At 42.1% G+C, this 23,626-nt stretch overlaps 1 protein-coding gene across 1 annotated transcript; it reads right to left on the bottom strand.

The window, feature by feature from the left end:
- Nucleotides 1–115: 115 nt before the first annotated feature.
- Nucleotides 116–23,452, bottom strand: mrpl53 (mitochondrial ribosomal protein L53). The gene is made up of 3 exons (XM_067976131.1): nucleotides 23,331–23,452; nucleotides 10,157–10,269; nucleotides 116–696 (listed from the first exon to the last, which is right to left on the bottom strand). The coding sequence occupies exons 1-3, from the start codon at nucleotides 23,420–23,422 to the stop codon at nucleotides 569–571; spliced, it is 333 nt and encodes a 110-aa protein (XP_067832232.1). The 5' UTR covers nucleotides 23,423–23,452; the 3' UTR covers nucleotides 116–568.
- Nucleotides 23,453–23,626: the final 174 nt, after the last annotated feature.

Raw genomic sequence — 23,626 nt, 5'->3', positions numbered from 1 at the left:
AAAAAATGCCCCAGGTCTAGAAAAAATGCTAGTATTTCATTAAAAAAATTATAGCTTCTATCTCCCACCAAGTTTTTTTTTAAATCTGAAGGTGAATCATTTCACTGCGGATACGTTTCTGTTGTCCTCATCTTTATTTCAGAATCATTGATCTCGTCACAAGAGTGTCATAAGTCAAATTTATTAATAAAAAAATACTGGTCAGTAACGTAATACAATATTCTTACCTAGACTGGACTTTTCATTGAATGGTACAGTGTGCTAACACAGCAATAAGTTATTATTCACAATCAAGTATATTGATAGTAGTTGCTGAGACACTGCAATTAACTATATTACTGGTGAATCCTCTTATTGGTCATAGCACTGAAGGAAACAACTGTTAAAATTATGACTGAGAATTCAGTTGAATGATGAACTGATAAGGAGCTTTAACAAGTTGGACAGTTCCATCCTCTGTAAAAATGCCATTTGCTGTTTTTAAACTAAAATAGTCAAATGCCATCGAGCGCTTGAGCAGCCGTGAATTGTGTGCATGCACATGAATACATAACAGGAACGTGCAACATTATTGGCTCTTTTTTGAAGCCATCTCTTTTGCCTGAGGGTCCTTTGCAAAGCATCTCTCATTGAAAAATGACAGCATCTCCCTGGTTGTCAAGTTTGCTGCTTTCATTACCAATCTTTCTCCATCATCTGTAGAGGGAAAAAACACACTTTTAAAAAAAAGTTAAATGGACATAGTAACTCTACCCTAAAATAAACAAGCCAAATTGTGATGATTTGAGGCCAATATTTTTTCATGACAACTGAGTATTCACCTAACTCGCTTCATTAAATGCAATCTGGTAGTTTAATTTTTCACAAATTATGTTTTTAACCAATGGAAAAAAAGCAAATAATTTTATACGTCACCAAATTACAACTTGTGTTGATCTATCCAATGCAGTAAACTGCTTATCTCACAGTACATTAGTGAATGATATATGCTGTAAAGTGGAACACAAAATTCATGAATAATGCACATTTACTTTTGAAGTTCTGTTCCTCTTAAATCCCATGACATTGTGGTATATTGGATGGATAGGTAAAGGGTAAGTCATGTCTAATGAACCTAGTTGAATTTTTTGAGGCGATAACTAATGTGGTAGATAAGGGAGTGTCTATGGATGTTATTTATATGGACTTCCAAAAGGCATTCGACAAGGTTTCACATAAGAGACTGTTAACAAAAACGAGAGTGCATGGAATTGGAGGCAACCTGTTGGCTTGGACAGAGAACTGGTTAGGAGGTAGAGGACAGAGAGCATGGATAATGGGTATGTACTTAAATTAGCAGAATGTGGTGTCCCCCAGGGATCCGTACTGGGGCCGCAGCTTTTCACTATATTTATAAATGACTTGAATGAAGGAATAGAGAGCCGTATATCTAAGTTTGCTGATGACACTAAGTTGGGTGGCACAGTAAATAGACTAGATGGGAGCAGAAAGTTGCAAAGGGACATTGATAGGGAGATTAAGTGAGTGAACTCCATCTGCCACAGTTTTGCCCAATGTGGGAAAGTGTGAGGTCATCCACTTTGGACCTAAGAAAGATAGATTTCTTATCCTAGTTCCGAGAAGCTAGGAACTGTCGATCAGCAGAGAGATTTAGAAGTCCAAGTAAAAAAATCACTAAAAGCTAGTGGACGTGTACAACAAATAATTAAAAAGGCTAATGGAATGTTGGCCTTTATCTCAAGGGGACTGGAATACAAAGGGGTGGAAGTTATGTTACAGCTAGACAGAGCTCTGGTTAGACCCCATTCAGTTCTGGGCACCGCACCTCAGGAAGGTTATATATATTGGCCTTGGAGGGGTTGCAGCGCAGATTCACCAGAATCCGGGGCTAAAAGGGTTAAATTATCTGGACAGGTTATTTAGACTAGGCTTGTATTCCCTTGAATATACAAGATTAAGGGTGATCTAATTGAGGTGTTTAAGATGATTAAAGGAGGATTAATCAAGGACAGTCAGCATGGATTTGTTAAGGGAAAGTCATATCTGACTAACTTGATTGAATTTTTTGAGGCGGAAATAAGAAGGGTTGATGAAGGTAGCACATTTGTGACTGGAAGGCTGTTTCCAGTGGGGTTCCGCAGGGCTCAGTACTAGGCCCCTTGCTTTTTGTCGTATATATTAATGATTTAGACCTAAATGTAGGGAGCATGATTAAGTAGTTTGCAGATGATACAAAAATTGGCCGTGTGGTTGATAGTGAGGAGGAAAGCTGTAGACTGCAGGAAGATAGCAATGGACTGGTCAGGTGGGCAGAAAAGTGGCAAATGGAATTCAATCCGAAGAAGTGAGAGGTAATGCATTAGGGGAGGGCAAACAAGGCAAGAGAATACACAATAAATGGGAGGATACTGAGAGGCGTAGAGGAGCAGAGGGACCTTGGAGTGCATGTCCACAGATCCATGAAGGTAGCAGGACAGGTAGATAAGATGGTTAAAAAGGCATATGGAATACTTTCCTTTATTAGCCGAGGCACAGAATATAAGAGCAGGGAGGTTATGCTAGAACTGTATAAAACACTAGTTAGGCCACAGCTAGAGTACTGCGTACAGTTCTGGTCACTACATTACAGGAAAGATGTGTTGCACTGGAGAGGGTACAGAGGAGATTTACGAGGATGTCGCCAGGACTGGTGAATTTTAGCTAGGAGGAAAGATTGGATAGGCTGGGGTTGTTTTCATTGGAAGAGGAGGTTGAGGGGTGATATAACTGAGGTGTATAAAATTATGAGGGGCCTAGATAGAGTGGATAGGGCTGACCTATTTCCCGTAGCAGGGAGGTCAATAACCAGGGAGCATAGATTTAAAGTAATTGGTAGAAGGATTAGAGGGGAGCTTAGGAGAAATTTTTTCACCCACAGGGTGGTGAGGGTCTGGATCTCACTGCCTGAAAGGGTGGTAGAGGCCGAAACCCTCAACACATTTAAAACATATTTGGATGTGCACTTGAAGTGCCACAACCTACAAGGCTATGGACCAAGGGCTAGAAAATGGAACTAGGCTGGATAGCTCTTTTTCAGCCGGCACAGACACGATGAGCCAAATGAGCTCCTTCTGTGGTGTAACTTTCTATGATAGGGTACATAGAGAGAAACTATTTCCTCTGGTGGGAGAGTTCAGAACAAGGGGGCAAGAGGTGATGTCAGAAAGCACTTGTTCATACAAAGGGTAGTGGAAATCTGGAACTCTTTCCCCCCTCAAAAAGCTGTTGAGGCTAGGTCAATTTAAAATTTCAAAACTGAGATTGATAGATTTTTGTTAGGCAAGGGTATTAAGGGATAGGGAACCAATGGAGTTGGAGTACAGATCAGCCATGATCTAACTGAATACTGGAACAGGCTCGAGGGGCTCAATAGCCTACTCCTGTTCCTATATTCTGATTATAACTGGCATACAAAGTTTACTGTCTCTCAAATTTGGTCTCATTAGCCACTGACACACAAAGACTTGGAGAAAATTTACTGAGATACCAAGTCAGAGATTTTCCAAAATCAATTGAACAGTTTCAGCAAGTGATCAATAACTTTGAATCTGAACTATCGCATACAGATATATAGAGCTACAGGTAACAAATCAGTCTGAGTGAGAATTCCAAAGGCAAAAGAATTGGTAAATGAAACTTCATCATTAATATTTTGTGCAGATTTTTTGGGTTGATATTGAAGTACAAACATGGAAGCCTGGTTAAAGTGCTAGTATCCCCTGTCATGCTACTTCAGTCACAGACTTGGAGAGAACTAAGTGCTCATCTCACTAATGTTGAAGAGAATGAGTTCTGGTATGGGTCAGGGCATGAAATTCTGCATGGCTTTTGATTGCACAGAATAACAGATGTGTTTTCTCTGCCACCTACCAATCAGTGAGGCGAGGTAAATTCTTCAAATAGTATTTTAAACCGGAACAAGTATTCCATCAAGAACCAAGTGAAATTTTCACTGGTACACTCTTGCACACCTACTTAATGGTCAGTTAAGAATAGTATTGCATGTGACAGGAGTGGAAGCTGCCTGCCTTTTCCTCTCAGCTACAGGAGTGTATAGCCTAGAAGAAACCATCAGAGGAGAAAACGCTAGGAAATAGATGGTAGCATATCCTGAATAAAAATAAATTGTCACAGAGTTGTAAAACTATTTTCACGTATTTGCAATATTTTATAACACTAGTGCCAACAATATTCAATTTAAAGCAGCCACTGTGTAGATGCAGGGTGTGGCAAGTGGCATTAAAATGGCTGTGTGCTATGAGTGAGATGCCACATATAATCATATAGAAAAAGCAATGTCTAACACCTCCCACTTTCTAGCCAAAAAACTATCACCTGCAAACAAGATATCCCAGTCACCACTGCTCCCCGGAGAATAGGAAATTTAGTTGTAATGCATGCTTAATGCTCCATGATGTTCAACTGCTGAACAGAAAAAGGGAGTGCAGACTATGAGTAGGAGCCTGAGAGTGGTAAGAAATACTGTTGAGTTCAGAATAGACATGAGAGCGAACTCCTTTAAGTGATGTGCAGTATAATCCACCATAACAATGATCCTCTCGACTTTCAATCTCCAAACAATAACCTAAATTTCTAATCTTATACGCAAGTATATACAGTAATCTCAATTGGTTCCTTTAGTTGCAAATTAAATAAATCAAATTTGCAGAATTTTTATATATTTGATAATAGAAGCAACCAGAATCCCAATTTTTAAAAAAAATACACTTTGGAAAGCATGTCGAATGTTCTTGAAATCAATGGCTTCATAAACTTTTCTGTATGAGGAAGTCGCTGGAAATATTGACACCTACAGGGACTGTTGCAAGTATGGACACATTCCAGGGTTCTTTGGTCCCAGAAGACATTGCAATCATTGCAGGAAACATTGTTTTATTATTAACAATAAAAAAATACACAAATCTGTGACCTCGGGGATCCCCTCACAGACCCTTTAGACAAGGAACCTCATTTGAAAAACTTATTTTCTAAATTTTCTTTCTTTCTTTGTTGCCTTATGCGCATAGATTAACCAAAAAAAATACAATTACCGTACACATTCTTGAGAAAAAGGCCAATTAGTATTGGTAGAATAAGGCAATCAGATTTGTATTTTCCTGCCAATTTACAAAAGTAACTAAAAATTTTAATTAAACTTAAGTGAAACAAAAGATTTTTTTTTGAATAACCAACAGTAAAACTTATTTTGTTCATGTATTTTTAAAACATCAGTGTCAGAGATTTAGGAATCTTGGTATATTTAATACTAGATATGTCCAATCAATGCACAGCAGCAATCAAAAAAGCCAAAAGGCTAATAAACTGCACTGCAAAAATATAAGGGTAGTGATCAAACTTTAGAATGCTCTGGTCAGACAGAACCTTGAATACTGCATCCAGTTCTGATCACTAAGAACAAGAAACATTCAAGTGCTGGAGGCAGTGTAGAGGGTTACGAAGCTGATCTAAACTAACTGACTTATGATTCCCACATTCTGACTTACACCCCATTGCAAATATTGTCACCAGATGGGTCCCGTCTCCAACTCATGAGAACAATCCCAGACCTCAAAGAACTGTTAAATATATGAGCCAATAGCTTGCATAATACAGCCGCCATTTCTTTCAGTACTCTAGGATGAATGCCATCGAGGCTAACAGCCCAATCTGCTTTAAGAGCTTTGTTCCTAGCCAGGACTATTTCTGTGTTAACAGCCAAGGACTTAATTTTGGTAGCACCTTAATCTGTCGCCACTTCACACAGATGTGAAGTATCCACTTAACACCTCAGTCGTATCTTGGTTCTTCACCCTAACCTGTGCAAAATCTCTCAAAGGCCATATGTAATCCTGGACCACTCTTTGGAGAGGGGTGTACATTGTACTGATCAAGTTGAGGACTGTCAGTGCAGGGGAGTACTCTGCCCCTATAATGCACCCCCCCCCCCAACTTCTGCTGTCTCTTTATTACAACATGGAAGTTTCACTTCTCACACCAACTATCCTTTGTGGCTTCTCTGAGAAAGTTATGATCGATCAAGGACAGTTTCATGCTTTGAACTTTCACTCGCTAGAACCTTTTTTTCCTTCTCCATATTCTCCTCCTTACCCCTCTTTTGAAGATGGTGGCTCATTCTGTTTTGCTGTTCTACTCTTCATCTGGAAGTATGTAGAGTGAAGGTTGATAGTCTATTCAACATCATAGTCGAGCCTAATCCTGTCCTCAGCCAGCATCCATATTCACGTATTCTAACAGGGATTACTGACAGTTGCCATGAAGAGGTATCCTCATCAATTTTTGCTCCCTTCCCAGCCCTGGAACACAATTGAGATTGGCTAACAAAGTGTCAGTGCTTGTACTCAGATTCTAACGTCTATCATGTCACAGGATTATTTATTTTTGCCTTTCGGTATTTGGACGTGTGAGTACAAGTGACACCATTGAAAGGACCAACAATTACAAAGGAAAGGGTGCAAACAGACAACAAATACATAATGTTAACAGCACAGAAACTAAAAGTACATAGCTATGTGAAAGACCCATCCGCCCCATTTCAAACCACAAGAACTCTGCATTATATAATTTGTTTTAGTAGGAATTTTCAGCTTGCTAATGTTGTGACAATGTTAAAATGGGCTAGTTTCTGGGAGGGGTGGCTGAGCTTCTTTCTATGGGGGAAAAGTAAACCTAAAGTGGTCTGCAACTCCCAGTAGGAAAAGTCTGTCCCTATTTATAGCCTGTAAGCACTCCTTGGCAAGACAAACTCATTTGACTGTTTTGGTAGACATGTGTTATATAGGATTCAGTTAGTCGTACTGCATAACAAAGGGCAGTGGATGTCAAGTCCACCCAGGTGATAGAAATAATTAATGTAGATCAGCAGGCTATCATCTGCCTATATTTATAGTCTACGGCCTTTGCAATAGTCCCATCAGAGGTCTTGCAAACAAGATTCTTGCAGTTTTTCTTTGTCCTAAAGTAGTGCAAATTGCTTGTCAGGATTCGGAGAGGTTTTGGTGCCTTCAGAAATTATTTTCAATTGACGGTTATGATTAATTGTGAAGTTACCCTTTTAATCTTCCTTTTTATCCAGCTCAACTTCAAAAAAGAATGAAGACTTATAAACTAATTGTCACCCTATGCTTTTTAGTTGCTTTCTTACTGCACCTCTATACAGGCTTGAGGCAAATCGAGGACTCCCTGGGTCATGAAAGATATTCTTCAGAGAGTTGTTACCAACCTGACATGATCTTTGTGTTTTAGTGATGGCAAAGTGCAATGCAACTTTTACCAGAAATTTGAAAGATAAAGCCAACTACTTGTGCTTAACAATTAAAGCTAAGTGTTAGGAAGACTAACAAACTCGGTACACTCACACCGACTCCATTTCCTTCCCAGCCACGTCTCAGGCTGAACCAGACTGTTCAAAACTTTTCCATCCTGTTCAATGTTGAGCTTAGCTTCCAGCCCCATATCCTCCCCATCACAAAGACTGCCCGTTTCTGCCTCCATAACATCGCCTGCTTCCGCCCCTACCTCAAACCATCTGCTATTGAAACACTCATCCATTCCTTAGTCACCTCCAGGCTCGATTACTCCAACATTCTTCTGTCTGGCCTTCTGTCATCCACCCTCCAAAAACTTCAGTTTATCCAAAACTCTGCTGCCCTATCCTGCATCGAGTCCTGCTTGCTCATCACCCCTGTACTTGCCAACCTACATTGCTTCCTAGTCTTTCAACACCTCAAATTTAAAATTCTCATCTGTGTCCCTATCCATGGTCTCACCTCTCCCTATTAATCTACCCTCCTCCAACCCTATAACCTGCCCATTCAACCTCTCTGACCCTCTGACACTATTGTCTTGTGAATTCCTCCCTCCCTTCGCTCTACCACTAGGCTGTACCTTCAGTTGGCTAGGCCTCATGCTCTGGAATTCCCGCCCCAAAATCCCTTTGCCTCTCTCAAGACCCTCTTTAAAACCAAACTTTTTGACACCCCTGTTAATCTTTCCTTCTTTGGATTGATATCCATTTTTCCCCCTTGTGTCTCTGCGAAGAACCTTGGGACATTTTTTTTCTTTGTTAAAGGAGCTATATAAATGCAAGTTAATGTTGTAAATGCAGAAATACAATTTTAAAACCGTTTAAGAAATTCAAGGAGAAAGGGTAAGCTATTATACTGCCATTTGGTTTCTACTGACTAAGGAGTCAGCTTGTCCTGTCAGTTCTTTTCAATCATTAGGAATTTCTCCATGAAAGGCCAATTTCACCATTAATAAGGTCTTCATACAAGTACGTGAGCATGCACCCACAGTACTTCTTTTTACTCAACTCAATAACAATGCAAGTGAGCTGTATAACTGTGGCTGACTGCTCATGTTACTGTTGAAAATGCAGTCAGTATTGCTCCTCTTGGTGCATTTAAGAATTATGTTATTCAAATCAAGGCAACATTTCAAATCAATTCCTTACCGATAGGAAAGTGATATGAATCAGACTAATAAAAGTACAGTTCATATAAACAAATGTTTAAAGAACAGATTGATAAAATTATATAAAATAGAATATTCTAAACCAGGTCCAGATTATTGGCACAAACATACATTCTACTCTGACACAGTAAGCTGCATCACCATTGCACTTTTTTTGTTCTACGCACACTCTTTTCCTCACCCCTAGTTTTCTCTCCTCACTAATTCCCCTCAGACATGGTATGGTTGAGTTGGTGGGAGTGTGCAGACAGCTTCCTGTCAAACTAATGCTATTGTTGATTGGCCACCAGGAGACGTTCGAGTGTGGGTCAATGGACGCTCCTTATCCAATTAATCCTCTCTTGCAAACAGATATTTGGCCTCTGCACCACACTTTCCAAAGCAGCACGACTGAGGTTGGCGCTTCACACAAGCATAATCAGTCAAAAATTGACACCGAGTCAAAGAAGGAGGGGAGACAAAAAGATTGGTTATGTTTTATGGAGGATCTTAAAGGACGAGAGGTGGAGAGGCATAGAGGTTTAGGGAGGGAATTACAGAGCTTAAGACCTAGACGGATAAAGGCATGGCCGCCAATAGTGGGGCAAAGGAAGTGGGGGATTGGTAAGAGGCCAGAGTTGGGAGGAACAAAGAGTTCTCAGAGGGCTGTAAAGCACAGAGGTATCTTGTTCTATGGTCAGTCAGAGTGACTGAGATTCCAGGCTTCAATATGAACTTGGATGGCCTAAAACAGAGAAAGTTAGGCACCAGCTACTCCAAGGACAGCAAGTTTGTAAGTGCATTCTGTCTAGAAAGTGACAGTCACATATTTTGTTTTTTTACATGACATGAGAGTAGTAGGAAATAGATGTACCTCACTGAAAAACTGTGTTCTGTTTATTCATGTATTTCATTAAAAATAAACCAGTTTGTTGGTTTATATTCAGCCTATTTCAACTACATTGATCAACCAATCTACTGAAGTTAAAGAAGGTGGTTGTCAATTTTTATTTTTAAATCTATTGATCAGTAACTATCTCCACAAAACAATCTCTTCTGAATTATTTCACAAAAAATTCACCTCTAGCAATACTTTCTGTACTAGTTCCCAAATAAACACAATTATTTAATATAAAATGGAAAAAATTGCTCAGTTCTGTGTAAATGCATTTAATCAAGTACTGTCAATCCATGTAAAAACTTCCAGACTTCACCTAGAGCAGTCCAACTTTAAACTGGTCTATATGGCTCAAAAATATAATTAGAGAATGACCATAAACCAGAAAAAGCAATTTATGGTCAACAACAGACATTAGTCAGCAGCTCAGACTGACGATCAGTTATATGAAAATGATATAAAGGACATCAGTGCCCAGATAGTGAAACAAAGGTTGGATGAAAAATACAGTGTCTCTTTGAAAGCTGCACATTAACACCTAAAACTGCATGTCCAAACAAAGTTACCCATGATCAGGTAAATACCAAAAGAACAGGTTTACCTTTAGTGAAGCTGTGACCGTTATGAACATTTATTTGCTTACTTTGTGTACAATACAAGCCTCTAGGGAAAGGAGTGGCGGTTTCATTTTACCATTTTGGATACCTTCACCTTTAATGGGCTAGAAAAAAAGGGAGCAAAACTTACTGAACGTGACAGCTATAACAGGATCCGTCTCATCATGCTTTACATCGGCTACAATCCGACAGTTGGAGTTTGTTGAGCGTGCCTTTTCTGTTCCTACTGCAGCAAGAAATTCTCTACAAAACAAGTTGGAAATGAAATGTAAAAGAATACAAACTTTGCCAAAATACTAAACTAGAAACAGTTCTTTCATGTTTTTCACTAATAAGAACATAAGAATAAAAGAAATAGGAGCAAAAGTAGGCATCACAGCCCCTCGAGCCTACTCCGCCATTCAATAAGATTGCCTTAGAGTCCAAAAATCTATCGATCTCAGTCCTGAATATACTCAACAACTGAGCATTCGCAGCCCTCTGAAATAGAGAATTCCAAATACTCACGACTCTCTGAGTGAAGAAATTCCTCTTCATCTCAGTCCTAAATGTCTGACCTCTTATCCTGATACTATGTCCCCTAGTTCTAGATTCTTCAGCCATGGGAAACATCCTCTCAGCATTTACCCTGTCAAGCCCTCTTAGAATCTTATATGTTTCAATGGGGTCACCTCTAGTTCTTCTAAACTCCAGACAGCATTGACCCATTCTACTCAATCTTTCCTCAAAGGACAACCCTCTCATCCCAGGAATCAATCTAGTGAACCTTCGTTGCACCGCCTCGAAGGCAAGTATATCCTTCCTTAGATAAGGAGGCCAAAACTGCACACAGTACTCCAGGTGTGATCTCACCAATGCCCTGTACAGATGCAGCAAGACTTCCTTACTCTTGTACTTCAACCCCCTTGCAATAAAGGCCAACATACCATTTGCCATCCGAACTGCTTGCTGTACCTGCATGTTAACTTTCTGTGTTTCGTGTATAAGGACATCCAAATCCCTCTGAGCACTAACATTTAATAGTTTCTCAACATTTAAAAAACATTCTGTTTTTCTATTCTTCCTACCAAACTGAATAACCTCACATTATACTCCATCTGCCACCTTCTTGCCCACTCATTTAACCTGTCTATATCCTTTTGCAGACTCACTGTGTCCTCCTCACAGCTTACTTTCCCACCTAGCTTTGTATCATCAGCAAACTTGGATACATTACACTTGGTCCCTTCATCTAAGTCATTAATATAGATTGTAAATAGCTGAGCCCCAAGCTCTGATCCTTGCAGCACCCCACTAGTTACAACCTGCCAACTTGAAAATTACCTGTTTATTCCCACTCTCTGTTTTCTGTCCATTAACCAATCTTCTATCCATGCTAATATATTGCCCCCAACCCCATGAGCCCCCTTATCTTGTGTAACAACCTTTTACTGGGCATCTTATCGAATGCTTTTTGAAAATCCAAAGGTACTACCATCCACTGGTTCCCCCTTGCTAGTTATGCCTTCAAAAAAATTCCTTATTCCCCATTATAAGTTCTCCTGTCTCTGCCTCTAAGGGACCCACGTTTACTTTCGCTAATCTCTTTCTTTTTATATACTTGTAGAAGCTCTTAAAAATCTGTTTTTATATTTCTTGCTAGTTTACTCTCGTATTCTATTTTTTCCCTCTATCAGTTTCTTGGTTATCCTTTGCTGATTTTTAAAACCCTCCCAATCCTCAGGCTTACTACACTTTTTGGCAACATTGTAAGCCTCTTTTAATCTAATATTATCCTTAACTTCTCTAGTTAGCCACGGTTGGATCACTTTTCCTGTGGAGTTTTTATTCCTCAATGATATGTATATTCGTTGGGCATTATGAATTATTTCTTTAAATATTCGCCATTGCTTATCTACTGTCATATCTTTTAATCTAATTTCCCAATCTACCTAAGCCAACTCACCCCTCATACCTACATAATTGGCCTTGTTTAAATTTAAGCCCCTAGTTTCGGACTTACCTACATCACTCTCAAACTCTATGTGAAATTCTATCATATTATGATCACCCCTCCCCAGATGATCTTTTATTATAAGATTACTAATTAATCCTGTCTCATTACACAATACTAGATCTAAAATAGCCTGTCCCCTAGTTGGTTCCTCCACATATTGTTCTAGAAAATTGTCTCAGATGCATTCCATGAACTCGTCCTCCAAACTACTTTTGCCAATCTTGTATTCTTGTGAGATGTGGTTATAGTAATACATGTACAGATGTCACATTTATGAGACATGCCAAATGGTCTCAAATACTTCTTTAACAGTTAACAAAACACACAGTTTTACTTGAATTCAAATTACTGGACTCCTAAACACACACATTTAAGTTGCATACATACACATAATAAACTAATTGCAGCTTATATGAAATATGATGACCGATTTAGGGTTGCCAACTTTACCAAGTACTAAATTGTCAAAATCCACAACCCCAACAGACTCCTTTAATAGTATACTTCAAAGAGGCTAGAATGTGACATGAAATAATGCAAATCCCACAAATTTCAAATCTCTGGCAGCAATCACAGAATGCCTGAAGAAGTTGCATTGTCAGAGGTACCATCTTTCAGATGAGATGTTAAACCAAGGCCCTATCTTCCTGTTTACATGGACATTAAAGATCCCATGGCACTACATTCTCCCTTAACCAGAAACAGATTAACTGGTCATATATTTAATCTGTGGGATATTGCTGTTGTGTTTGTATATGTAATAGTGACTACACTGCATAAGTAATCCACAGGTGATGCACCATAATAATGCAATTAATGTTCTTAGATTTTTAATAAAATGTACTGCTCATTAATAGTCTGCAGAATACTGGCAACTGTAATAAGTGTTTTTTTCCTCTGAGGAGTGCTCCTGGACCACTGCCCACAAATAAATCTTACATAAAATCTATAGCACAGAAACGGGCCGTTCGGCCCAACTGCTCTATGCCGGTGTTTATACACCACATGAATCTCCTCCCACTCTAGTTACCTCTTTCCACTCTGCACCCATATCCTTCTATTCTCTTCTCCCTCATGTATGCTCCAATCTTTCCCTTAAATGTTATCAATGTTATCTGTTTAAACATACAAGATTCTGAGGGGACTCGATAGGGTAGATGCTGAGAGGATGTTACCCCTCATGGGGCAATCTAAAACTAGGGGGCATAGTCTCACAATAAGAGGTCGCCCGTTTAAAACGGAAATGAGGAGGAATTTCTTCTCCCAGAGGGTCGTGAATTTTTGGAATTCTTTACCCCAAAAAGCTGCGGAGGCGGAGTCATTGAATACATTCAAGGCTGAGTTAGACAAATTTTTGATCAGCAAGGGAGTCAAAGGATATGGGGAAAAGGCGGAAAAGTGGAGTTGAGGTAAAAATCAGATCAGCCATGATCTCATTGAATGGCGGAGCAGGCTTGAGGGGCCGAATGGCCTACTCCTGTTCCTATATCCTATGGTCTTATGGTCTTCAACCACTCCATGTGACAGCAAGCTCCACATTCTCACCACTCTGTGTAAAGAAATTCCTTCTAAATTCTCTATTTCATCTGTTAGTGGCCATCTTATATTTATGAACCCTTGTTCTGGGCTTACCCACAAGTGGAACAGTTTTTCCACATCCACGCTATCGAACATAGTCATAATTTTAAAGGCCTCTATTTGGTCTCCTCTTGATCTTGTCTTTTCCAGAATAAAAGAGCCCCACCCTGCTCAATCTTTCTGGATAGCTGCATCCTCTTAATTCTGGCAACATCCTTGTAAATCTTTTCTGCACTTTCTCCAGTGCTTCAATATCCTTTTTGTAGTATGGAGACCAGAACTACACACAGTACTCCAAGGGTGGTCTAACCAAAGTTCTACATAAATGTAACATTACCTCTCTGCTTTTGTATTCTTCTCCTTCAGAAATGAACCCCAGTATCTTGTTTGCACTCTTATGGCCTTATGAGCTTGTGTTGCTACTTTTAGCGACTTATGGATCTGTATTCCCAGATCTCTTTGCTCCATTTGGTTTTTTAACCTTCCAAGGAATAGGTGGCCCCCTTATTCCTCCTACCAAAATGAACCACCTCACACTTTGCTATATTGAATTTCATTTGCTATTGATCCATCCACACTGCAAGCCTGTTTATGTCTTCCTGTACTTTGATGCAGTCCTCCACATTATTAGCTATACCCTCCAATTTGGTATCATCTGCAAATTTTAACACCATACTTCAATTTCTGAGTCCAAATTATTTATATAAAATGGTGAGCAACAGAGGTCCCAGCACAAATCGTTGCGGGACACCATTTCCCACTTTGTGCCAGTCCGAAAAACTTCTCTTAACTCATACCATTTTCTGTTTTGTAGCCATCTTTCTATCCATTTGCCCAAGTGGCTCCTGACTCCTCAAGCTCTGACCTTTGTCCTGAGGTTCTTTTTTAGCACCTTACCAAAGACCTTCTGAAGGGCCATGTATATCACATCCACTGCATGGCTCTTGTACAATCGTTCTGTTACTTCTTCAAAGAATTCAATAAAGTTTGTTAAATGTGAAGTTTTTAAAAATCCAAGCTTTTTTTTTATTATATTCTCTATCTCTAGATATTTTGTTACCTGATCTTTCAGCAAAGATTCTAGTATCTTTCTTACCACCGACGTTAAGCTAACTGGTCTACAGTTCCCTGGATTACTTCTATCTCCCTTTCGATGACAAGAATTACATTTGCTGTTCACGAGTCCTCAGGCACTATTCCTTCTTCTATTGAATTTTTTTAATGGATTCTAGTGCTTTTGCTATCTCTTCCCTAGTTTCTTTGAGTTTTGAAAACAAGGATGAGAATTTTAAAATTGAGGCTTTGCTGGACTGGAAGCCAATGTACGTCAGCGAGGACAGGGGTGATGGGTGAACAGGACTTGGTGCGAGTTAGGATATGGGCAGCAGAGATTTGGATGAGTTCAACTTTATGGAGGGTGGAAGATGGGCGGCCGGCCAGCCGAGCATTGGAATAGTCAACTCTAGAGGTAACAAAGGCATGGATGAGGCAGGGACAGAGACGGGCATTGTTACGGAGGTGGAAGTAGGTGGTCTTGGTGATGGAGCGGATATGGGGTTCTGGAATCTCATCTTAGGGTCAAATAGGACGCCAAGGTTGTGAACAGTCTGATTCAGCCTGACAGTGGCCAGAGACAGGGATTGACCAAGAGGAGCAGAGAGGATAAACAGTGTAGTCAGCAGACGGCCCGAGAGCCGAGAGGAGTGGGTAGGATAAAAAGCGCAGTCAGCAGAAGGACTGAGAGCCGAGAGGAGTGCAGAGGAGAGCCGCACGTGGTTTTTACACAGTTGCCGTCAACTCACACAGGCAGAAATTGAAAGAGCGACGTCACAGGACAGCAGATAGGTGATTGTTTGGTGAGTGTCACTGTTTTTTTCTCTAAGTCAGGGCAGGGGTTTGACTAAGAGCTTAAATCTGTAACTTAAACTAGATAAATTAATTAGTTAATTAAACCAAAAATAGCGAGTGATTAAAAACTTTAATAAAGTAAATAAATAAATTCTGCTTCGACAAGCGATGGCAGGGCAGGTGGTATGTCATAACTGCAGTATGTGGGAGTTTGTGGAGAGCAACGTGATCCCAGGCAACCACATCTGCAGCTCGAGGAACTTCAGCTCAGACTTGTTGAGCTGGAGTCCAAGCTGCAGACATTATGAATGCGTCACGAGGGGGAGAGTTACTTGGATACTTTGATCCAGGAGGCAGTCACACCCCTTAGGTTAGGTAGTAGTTTAGATTCATTCAGTGATCAGGGACAGGAGGATGTGACGGCGAGTCAGGCAGGTATGAGGATCCAGGTTGTAGTGATGGAGGAGCCTCAGCCCTTGACCTTGTCCAACAGGTACGTGGTACTTGCTACTTGTATGGATGAGAACAAGGGCTGCAGGGAGGATGGACAAATTGACCACAGCACCATGGTACTGGAAGCCATTCACGTGAGGGAAGTAAAAAGGAATGTGGTAGTGGTGGGGGATAGGATAGTCAGGGGGATGGATACTGTTCTCTGCAGCCGCGACTGAGCATCCCGATGGCCTGCCCAGTGCCAGGGTTAAGGACCTCGCCTCACGGCTGGAAAAGAACTTGGAGCATAAGGGGGAGGATTCAGTTGTCGTGGTCCACGTAGGAACCAACGACATAGGTAGAACTAAGAATGAGGTTCTGCTGAGACAGTTTGAGGAGCTAGGGTCTAAATTAATAAGCAGAACCTCAAAGGTAATAATCTCTGGATTACTACCTGAGCCATGTGCAAATTGGCACAGGGACAAACAGATAAGAGAGCTAAATGCATGGCTCAAAGAGTGGTGTGGGAGACAGGGGTTTCGATTCATGGGGCACTGGCACCAGTACTGGGGAAAGAGAGCGCTGTTCCATTGGGACAAGCGCCACTTAAACTGGGCTGGGACCAGCGTCCTGGTGAATTGAAAAACTAGGGCTGTAGATAGGGCATTAAACTAAAGGGGGGGGGGGGGGGGGTCAGGTGAGGGGAAATTTAGAAATCTAATCAGGAAAGTCAAGGCAACAGAGCAGTGTAGTGATCTGGGTAAAGATAAGCAGAGTGCGGCAGGAAGGGACAGAGAGTTTACCAATAATAGTGCATCAGCAAATAATGTCAAAGCAGGAAAAAATGGTAAAAAGTCAAAATTAAAGGCTCTTTATCTGAGTGCACAGAGCATTCGTAACAAGGTACATGAATTAGTTGCACAAGTAGAGATAAATGGGTTTGATCTATTAGCCATTACAGAGACAAGGTTGCAAAGTGACCAAGGTTGGGAACTAAATATTCCAGGGTACATGACGTTTAGAAAAGATAGGCAGAATGGAAAGGGAAGGGGTGCAGCCATAATAATAAAGGATGACATAAGGACAGTGGTGAGAAAGAATCTGGGATCAGAAGATCAGGAAATAGAATCAGTATGGGTGGAAATAAGAAATAACAAGGGACAGAAAACATTGGTGGGAGTAGTTTATCAGCCCCCTAATAGTAGCAATACCGTTGGACAGAGTATTAACCATAAAATAATAGGAGCTTGTAACAAAGGTAATGCAGTAACCATCTCCCCTTGACATTCAACAGCATTACCATCGCCGAATCCCCCACCATCAACATCCTGGGGGTCACCACTGACCAGAAACTTAACTGGACCAGCCATATAAATACTGTGGCTACAAAAGCAGGTCAGAGGCTGGGTATTCTGCGGCGAGTGACTCACCTCCTGACTCCCCAGAGCCTTTCCACCATCTACAAGGTACAAGTCACGAGTGTGATAGAATACTCTCCACTTGCCTGGATGAGTACAGCTCCAACAACACTTAAGAAGCTCGACACCATCCAGGACAAAGCAGCCCGCTTTATTGGCACCCATCCACCACCCTAAACATTCACTCCCGGCACACAGTTGTTGCAGTGTGTACCATCCACAGGATGCACTGCAGCAACTTGCCAAGGCTTCTTCGACAGCACCTCCCAAACCCGCAACCTCTACCACCTAGAAGGACAAGAGCAGCAGGTACATGGGAACAACATCATCTGCACGTTCCCCTCCAAGTCACACACCATCCCGACTTGGAAATATATCGCCGTTCCTTCATCGTCGCTGGGTCAAAATCTTGGAACTCCCTTCCTAACAGCACTGTGGGAGAATCTTCACCACACGGACTGCAGCAGTTCAAGGCGGCGGCTCACCACCACCTTCTCAAGGGCAATTAGGGATGGGCAATAAATGCTAGCCTCGCCAGCGACGCCCACATCCCATGAACGAATAAAAAAAAAGTAATCATGGGGGGCTTTAATCTTCATTTAGACTGGGCAAATCAAATTGGCAAAGGTAGCTTGGAGGACGAGTTCATGGAATGCATTTGAGACGGTTTCCTGGAGCAATACGTCATGGAACCAGAGAACAGGCTATTTGAGATCTTGTATTATGTAATGAGACAGGGTTAATTAGTAATCTCACAATAAGAGATCTTCTGGGGAAGAGTGATCATAATATGATGAATTTCACATTGTGTTTGAGAGTGAAGTACTTAAGTCAGAAACTAGAGTCTTAAACTTAAATAAAGCCAATTACATAGGTATGAGGGTGAGTTGGCTAAGGTAGATTGGGATACCAAATTAAAGGGTATGATGGTTGAAAAGCAATGGCAAACATTTAATGAAATATTTCAATATTTTCAACAAATATACATTCCATTGAGAAATAAAAACTCCATGGGAAAAGTGATCCACCCATAGCTAACTAAAGAAGTTAAGAATAGTATTAGATTAAAAGAAAAGGCCTATAATGTTGCCAAGAGTAGTAAGCTTGAGAATTGGGGGAGTTTTAGAAACCAGCAAAGGACAGCCAAAAAATTAAGAGAGAGAAAATAGAATATGAAAGTAAACTAGCAAGAAATATAAAAACGGATTGTAAGAGCTTCTACAAGTTTGTAAAAAGGAAGAGAATAGCAAAAGTAAAGGTTAGTCCCTTAGAGGCTGAGACAGGAGAAATTATAATGGGGAATCAGGAAATGGCATATGAGTTAAACAATTATTTTGTAGCTGTCTTCAAAGCAGAAGACACAAAAAACATACCAGAAATAGTGGGGAACCAAGGATCTAATGAGAGTGAGGAACTTAAAGTAATTAATATCAGTAGAGAAAAAGTACTTGAGAAACTAATGGGACTAATTGCTGATAAACAGGGTACGGTAGCATAGTGGTTATGTTACTGGACCAGTAATCCAGAGGCCTGGACTAAAATCCAGAGTCATGAGTTCAAATCCCGCCACGGCAGCTGGTGAATTTAAATTCAATTAATTAATTCAAATTCAATTAAATAAAAATCTGGAATTAAAATACTAGTATCAGTAACGATGGCCATGAAACTACCGGATTGTCGTAAAAACCCATCTGGTTCACTAATGCCCTTTAGGGAAGGAAACCTGCCGTCCTCACCCGGTCTGGGCTATATGTGACTTCAGACCCACAGCAATGTGGTTGATTCTTAATTGCCCTCTGAAATGGCCGAGCAAGCCACTCAGTTGTAAAATCTCACGACGAAAAGTCATAAGAATAAAACCGGACGGACCACTAGGCACCGGACACAACAACTGCAAAACACCAAGCCCAGTCGACCCTGCAAGGTCCTCCTTACTAACATCTGGGGACTTGTGCCAAAATTGGGAGAGCTGTCCCACAGACTAGTCAAGCAACAGCCTGACATAGCCATACTCACAGAATCATACCTTTCAGCCAACGTCCCAGACTCTTCCATCACCATCCCTGGGTATGTCCTGTCCCACCGGCAGGACAGACCCACCAGAGGTGGCGGTACAGTGATATACAGTCAGGAGGGAGTGGCCCTGGGAGTCCTCAACATTGACTCTGGACCCCATGAAATCTCATGGCATCAGGTCAAACATGGGCAAGGAAACCTCCGGCTGATTACCACCTGCCACCCTCCCTCAGCTGATGAATCAGTCCTCCTCCATATTGAACACCACTTGGAGAAAGCACTGAGGGTAGCAAGGGCACAAAATGTACTCTGGGTGGGGGACTTCAATGTCCATCACCAAGAGTGGCTCGGTAGCACCACTACTGACCGAGCTGGCCGAGTCCTGAAGGACATAGCTGCCAGACTGGGCCTGCGGCAGGTGGTGAGCGAAACAACATGAGGGAAAAACTTACTTGATCTCGTCCTCACCAATCTACCTGTCGCAAATGCATCTGTCCATGACAGTATTGGTAGGAGTGACCACCGCACAGTCCTCGTGGAGATGAAGTCACGTCTTCGCACTGAGGACACCATCCAACGTGTTGTGTGGCACTACCACCGTGCTAAGTGGGATAGATTCAGAACAGATCTAGCAGCTCAAAACTGGGCATCCATGAGGCGCTGTGGGCCATCAGCAGCAGCAGAATTGTATTCCACCACAATCTGTAACCTCATGGCCCGGCATATTCCTCACTCTACCATTACCTACAAGCCAGGGGATCAACCCTGGTTCAATGAGGAGTGTAGAAGAGCATGCCAGGAGCAGCACCAGGCGTACCTAAAAATGAGGTGCCAACCTGGTGAAGCTACAACTCAGGACTACATGCATGCTAAACAGCGGAAGCAACATGCTATAGACAGAGCTAAGCGATTCTACAACCAACGGATCAGATCAAAGCTCTGCAGTCCTGCCACATCCAGTCGTGAATGGTGGTGGACAATTAAACAACTAACAGGGGAGGAGGCTCTGCAAACATCCCCATTCTCAATGATGGCGGAGTCCAGCACGTGAGTGCAAAAGACAAGGCTGAAGCGTTTGCAACCATCTTCAGCCAGAAGTGCCGAGTGGATGATCCATCTCGGCCTCCTCCCGATATCCCCACCATCACGGAAGCCAGTCTTCGGCCAATTCGATTCACTCCACGTGACATCAAGAAACGTCTGAGTGCACTGGATACAGCAAAGGCTATGGGCCCCGACAACATTCCAGCTGTAGTGCTGAAGACTTGTGCTCCAGAACTAGCTGCGCCTCTAGCCAAGCTGGTCCAGTACAGCTACAACACTGGCATCTACCCGACAATGTGGAAAATTGCCCAGGTATGTCCTGTCCACAAAAAGCTGGACAAATCCAATCCGGCCAATTACCGCCCCATTAGTCTACTCTCAATCATCAGCAAAGTGATGGAAGATGTCGTCGACAGTGCTATCAAGCGGCACTTACTCACCAATAACCTGCTCACCGATGCTCAGCTTGGGTTCCGCCAGGACCACTCTGCTCCAGACCTCATTACAGCCGTGGTCCAAACATGGACAAAAGAGCTGAATTCCAGAGGTGAGGTGAGAGTGACTGCCCTTGACACCAAGGCAGCATTTGACCGAGTGTGGCACCAAGGAGCCCTAGTAAAATTGAAGTCAATGGGAATCAGGGGGAAAACTCTCCAGTGGCTGGAGTCATACCGAGCACAAAGGAAGATGGTAGTGGTTGTTGGAGGCCAATCATCTCAGCCCCAGGACATTGCTGCAGGAGTTCCTCAGGGCAGTGTCCTCGGCCCAACCATCTTCAGCTGCTTCATCAATGACCTTCCCTCCATCATAAGGTCAGAAATGGGGATGTTCGCTGATGACTGCACAGTGTTCAGTTCCATTCGCAACCCCTCAAATAATGAAGCAGTCCGAGCCCGCATGCAGCAAGACCTGGACAACATCCAGGCTTGGGCTCATAAGTGGCAAGTAATATTCATGCCAGATAAGTGCCAGGCAATGACCATCTCCAACAAGAGAGAGTCTAACCACCTCCCCCTGACATTCAACGGCATTACCATTGCCGAATCCCCCACCATAAACATCCTGGGGGTCACCATTGACCAGAAACTTAACTGGACCAGCCATATAAATACTGTGGCTACGAGAGCAGGTCAGAGGCTGGGTATTCTGCACCTCCCAAACCCGCGACCTCTACCACCTAGAAGGACAAGAGCAGCAGGCACATGGGAACACCACCACCTGCACGTTCCCCTCCAAGTCACACACCATCCCGACTTGGAAATATATCGCCGTTCCTTCATTGTCGCTGGGTCAAAATCCTGGAACTCCCTTCCTAGCAGCACTGTGGGAGAACCGTCACCACACGGACTGCAGCGGTTCAAGAAGGCAGCTCACCACCACCTTCTCGAGGGCAATTAGGGATGGGCAATAAATGCCGGCCTCGCCAGCGCCGCCCACATCCCGCGAACAAATAAAAAAAAATCCCCTGGACCTGATGGCTTACATCGGAGGGTTCTAAAAGAGGTGGCTGCAGAGATAGTGGATGCATTGGTTATGATCTTCCAAAATTCCCTGGATTCTACAACGGTCCCAGTGGATTGGAAGGTAGCAAATATGACCCCGCTATTCAAGAAAGGAGGGAAAGAGAAAACAGGGAACTACAGGCCAGTTAGCCTGACATCAGTGGTCAGGAAAATGCTGGAATCCATTATTAAGGAAGTGGTAACAGGGCACTTAGAAAATCATAATATGATTAGGCAGAGTCAACATGGTTTTACGAAAGGGAAATCGTGTTTGACAAACCTATTAAAAGTTTTTTGAGGATGTGGATGTCATGTATTTGAATTTTCAAAAAGCATCAATAAAGTGCCACATAAAAGGTTGTTACACAAGATAAGGGCTCACGGGGTTGGAGGTACTGTTCTCTGACTATATATGCTGTGCCTTTATGCAACTCTTCACTCACCTGACGAAGGAGCAAAGCTCCGAAAGCTTGTGATTTCAAATAAAGCTGTTGGACTATAACCTCTTTTAGTTATGTCCTTTCTTGCTACTGCCATTGTTATTTCTGATTAACAAAGCTACTGCACCACCCCTTCTTCCTTCCCTATCATTTCTAAATGAATTATAGCCTGCAATATTTAACTGCCAATCCAGTCCTGTTTCCATTATCCCTATTATACCTAATTCCTCACTTTCCATTTTTGCCTCCATTTCCCCTGTTTTGTTGCTGATACTCTGTACATTTCTATACAGACAATTTAATATGCTCTTATTTTTCAATACTCCTTTTTTGTCTAGCATTTTATTACTTCTATATAACCATTTCTCTTCCCTGATATTTGTTACCTTTATATATTTTTGTGCTCTGACCTTTGCTCTCATCCCTTTTTTTTATTTTCACATTACTTACTATTCTATCCACCTCAAGCCTCCCCCTTTACTATTTTAAAGTCCTATTTATCCTTTCTAATAAGTTCTTGGTACCATCCCACTTCAGGTGCAATCTGTCCCAGTGGTACAGCTCATTCCTGTCCTAGTGTCTTGTGAACTAGAACCTCTCCTTCCCACATCATTCTTTCAGCCACACATTCACTTTCTTGCTCTATTTCTCCCTATGTCAAACAGCACATGATTTGGATAGTAGAAATTACCACCCCAAGGTCCTGCTTTTTAATTTAGCTCCTGATACTCTCTTGGCAGGACCTCCTCCTTGTACTTTCCTGTGTCATTGGTCTTAAAGCTCCAACACTTCAATGGCCATTCAAGCTTTCACGTGGTTGAAGTGAAGGAATGTCAGGTATTTTGTTACTTCTATTGGGTATATAGACATACCAGCCTGTGTCGCACTGTACTTTTTGTGCAATTGCTTGTCTTTATAGCTCTGAATAATCAACCTTCTAGGATGAAAACTACGGACAAAAAGGCTATAACGTAAACATCACCACAGAAGCAAGTGGAGGGTGGGCTTTTATTCTGGAGGCCTTTCCTACCTAGCGCCGCGCACGTTAGATTCGAAGGGGCAGAACTGCACGCTGATATCTTTCACTGTTTTCAAGATGACTCTCCCCCTACCCGCCGCCATCTTACTTCACTCTCTGCTCGCAACCTTTGACCGGCCGGAGGGGCGGAGCACGCCATCCGCGATTGGACGAGTCTCGTGCCGCGGTGTACGCTGGGAATTGTAGTCTCGCCGCGACCCGGTGGACTGCGGTTGAATAACGATGAGGCTGGAGGCGTCACTGCGCATGTGCGTGTGTAAATCTTCCCCCCCCCCCCCCGCGGCCGC

Source organism: Heptranchias perlo, chromosome 3 (assembly GCF_035084215.1).
Source record: "Heptranchias perlo isolate sHepPer1 chromosome 3, sHepPer1.hap1, whole genome shotgun sequence".
NCBI classification, from domain to species: Eukaryota; Metazoa; Chordata; class Chondrichthyes; order Hexanchiformes; family Hexanchidae; genus Heptranchias; species Heptranchias perlo.
This window is presented reverse-complemented; position numbering and strand designations above follow the sequence as displayed.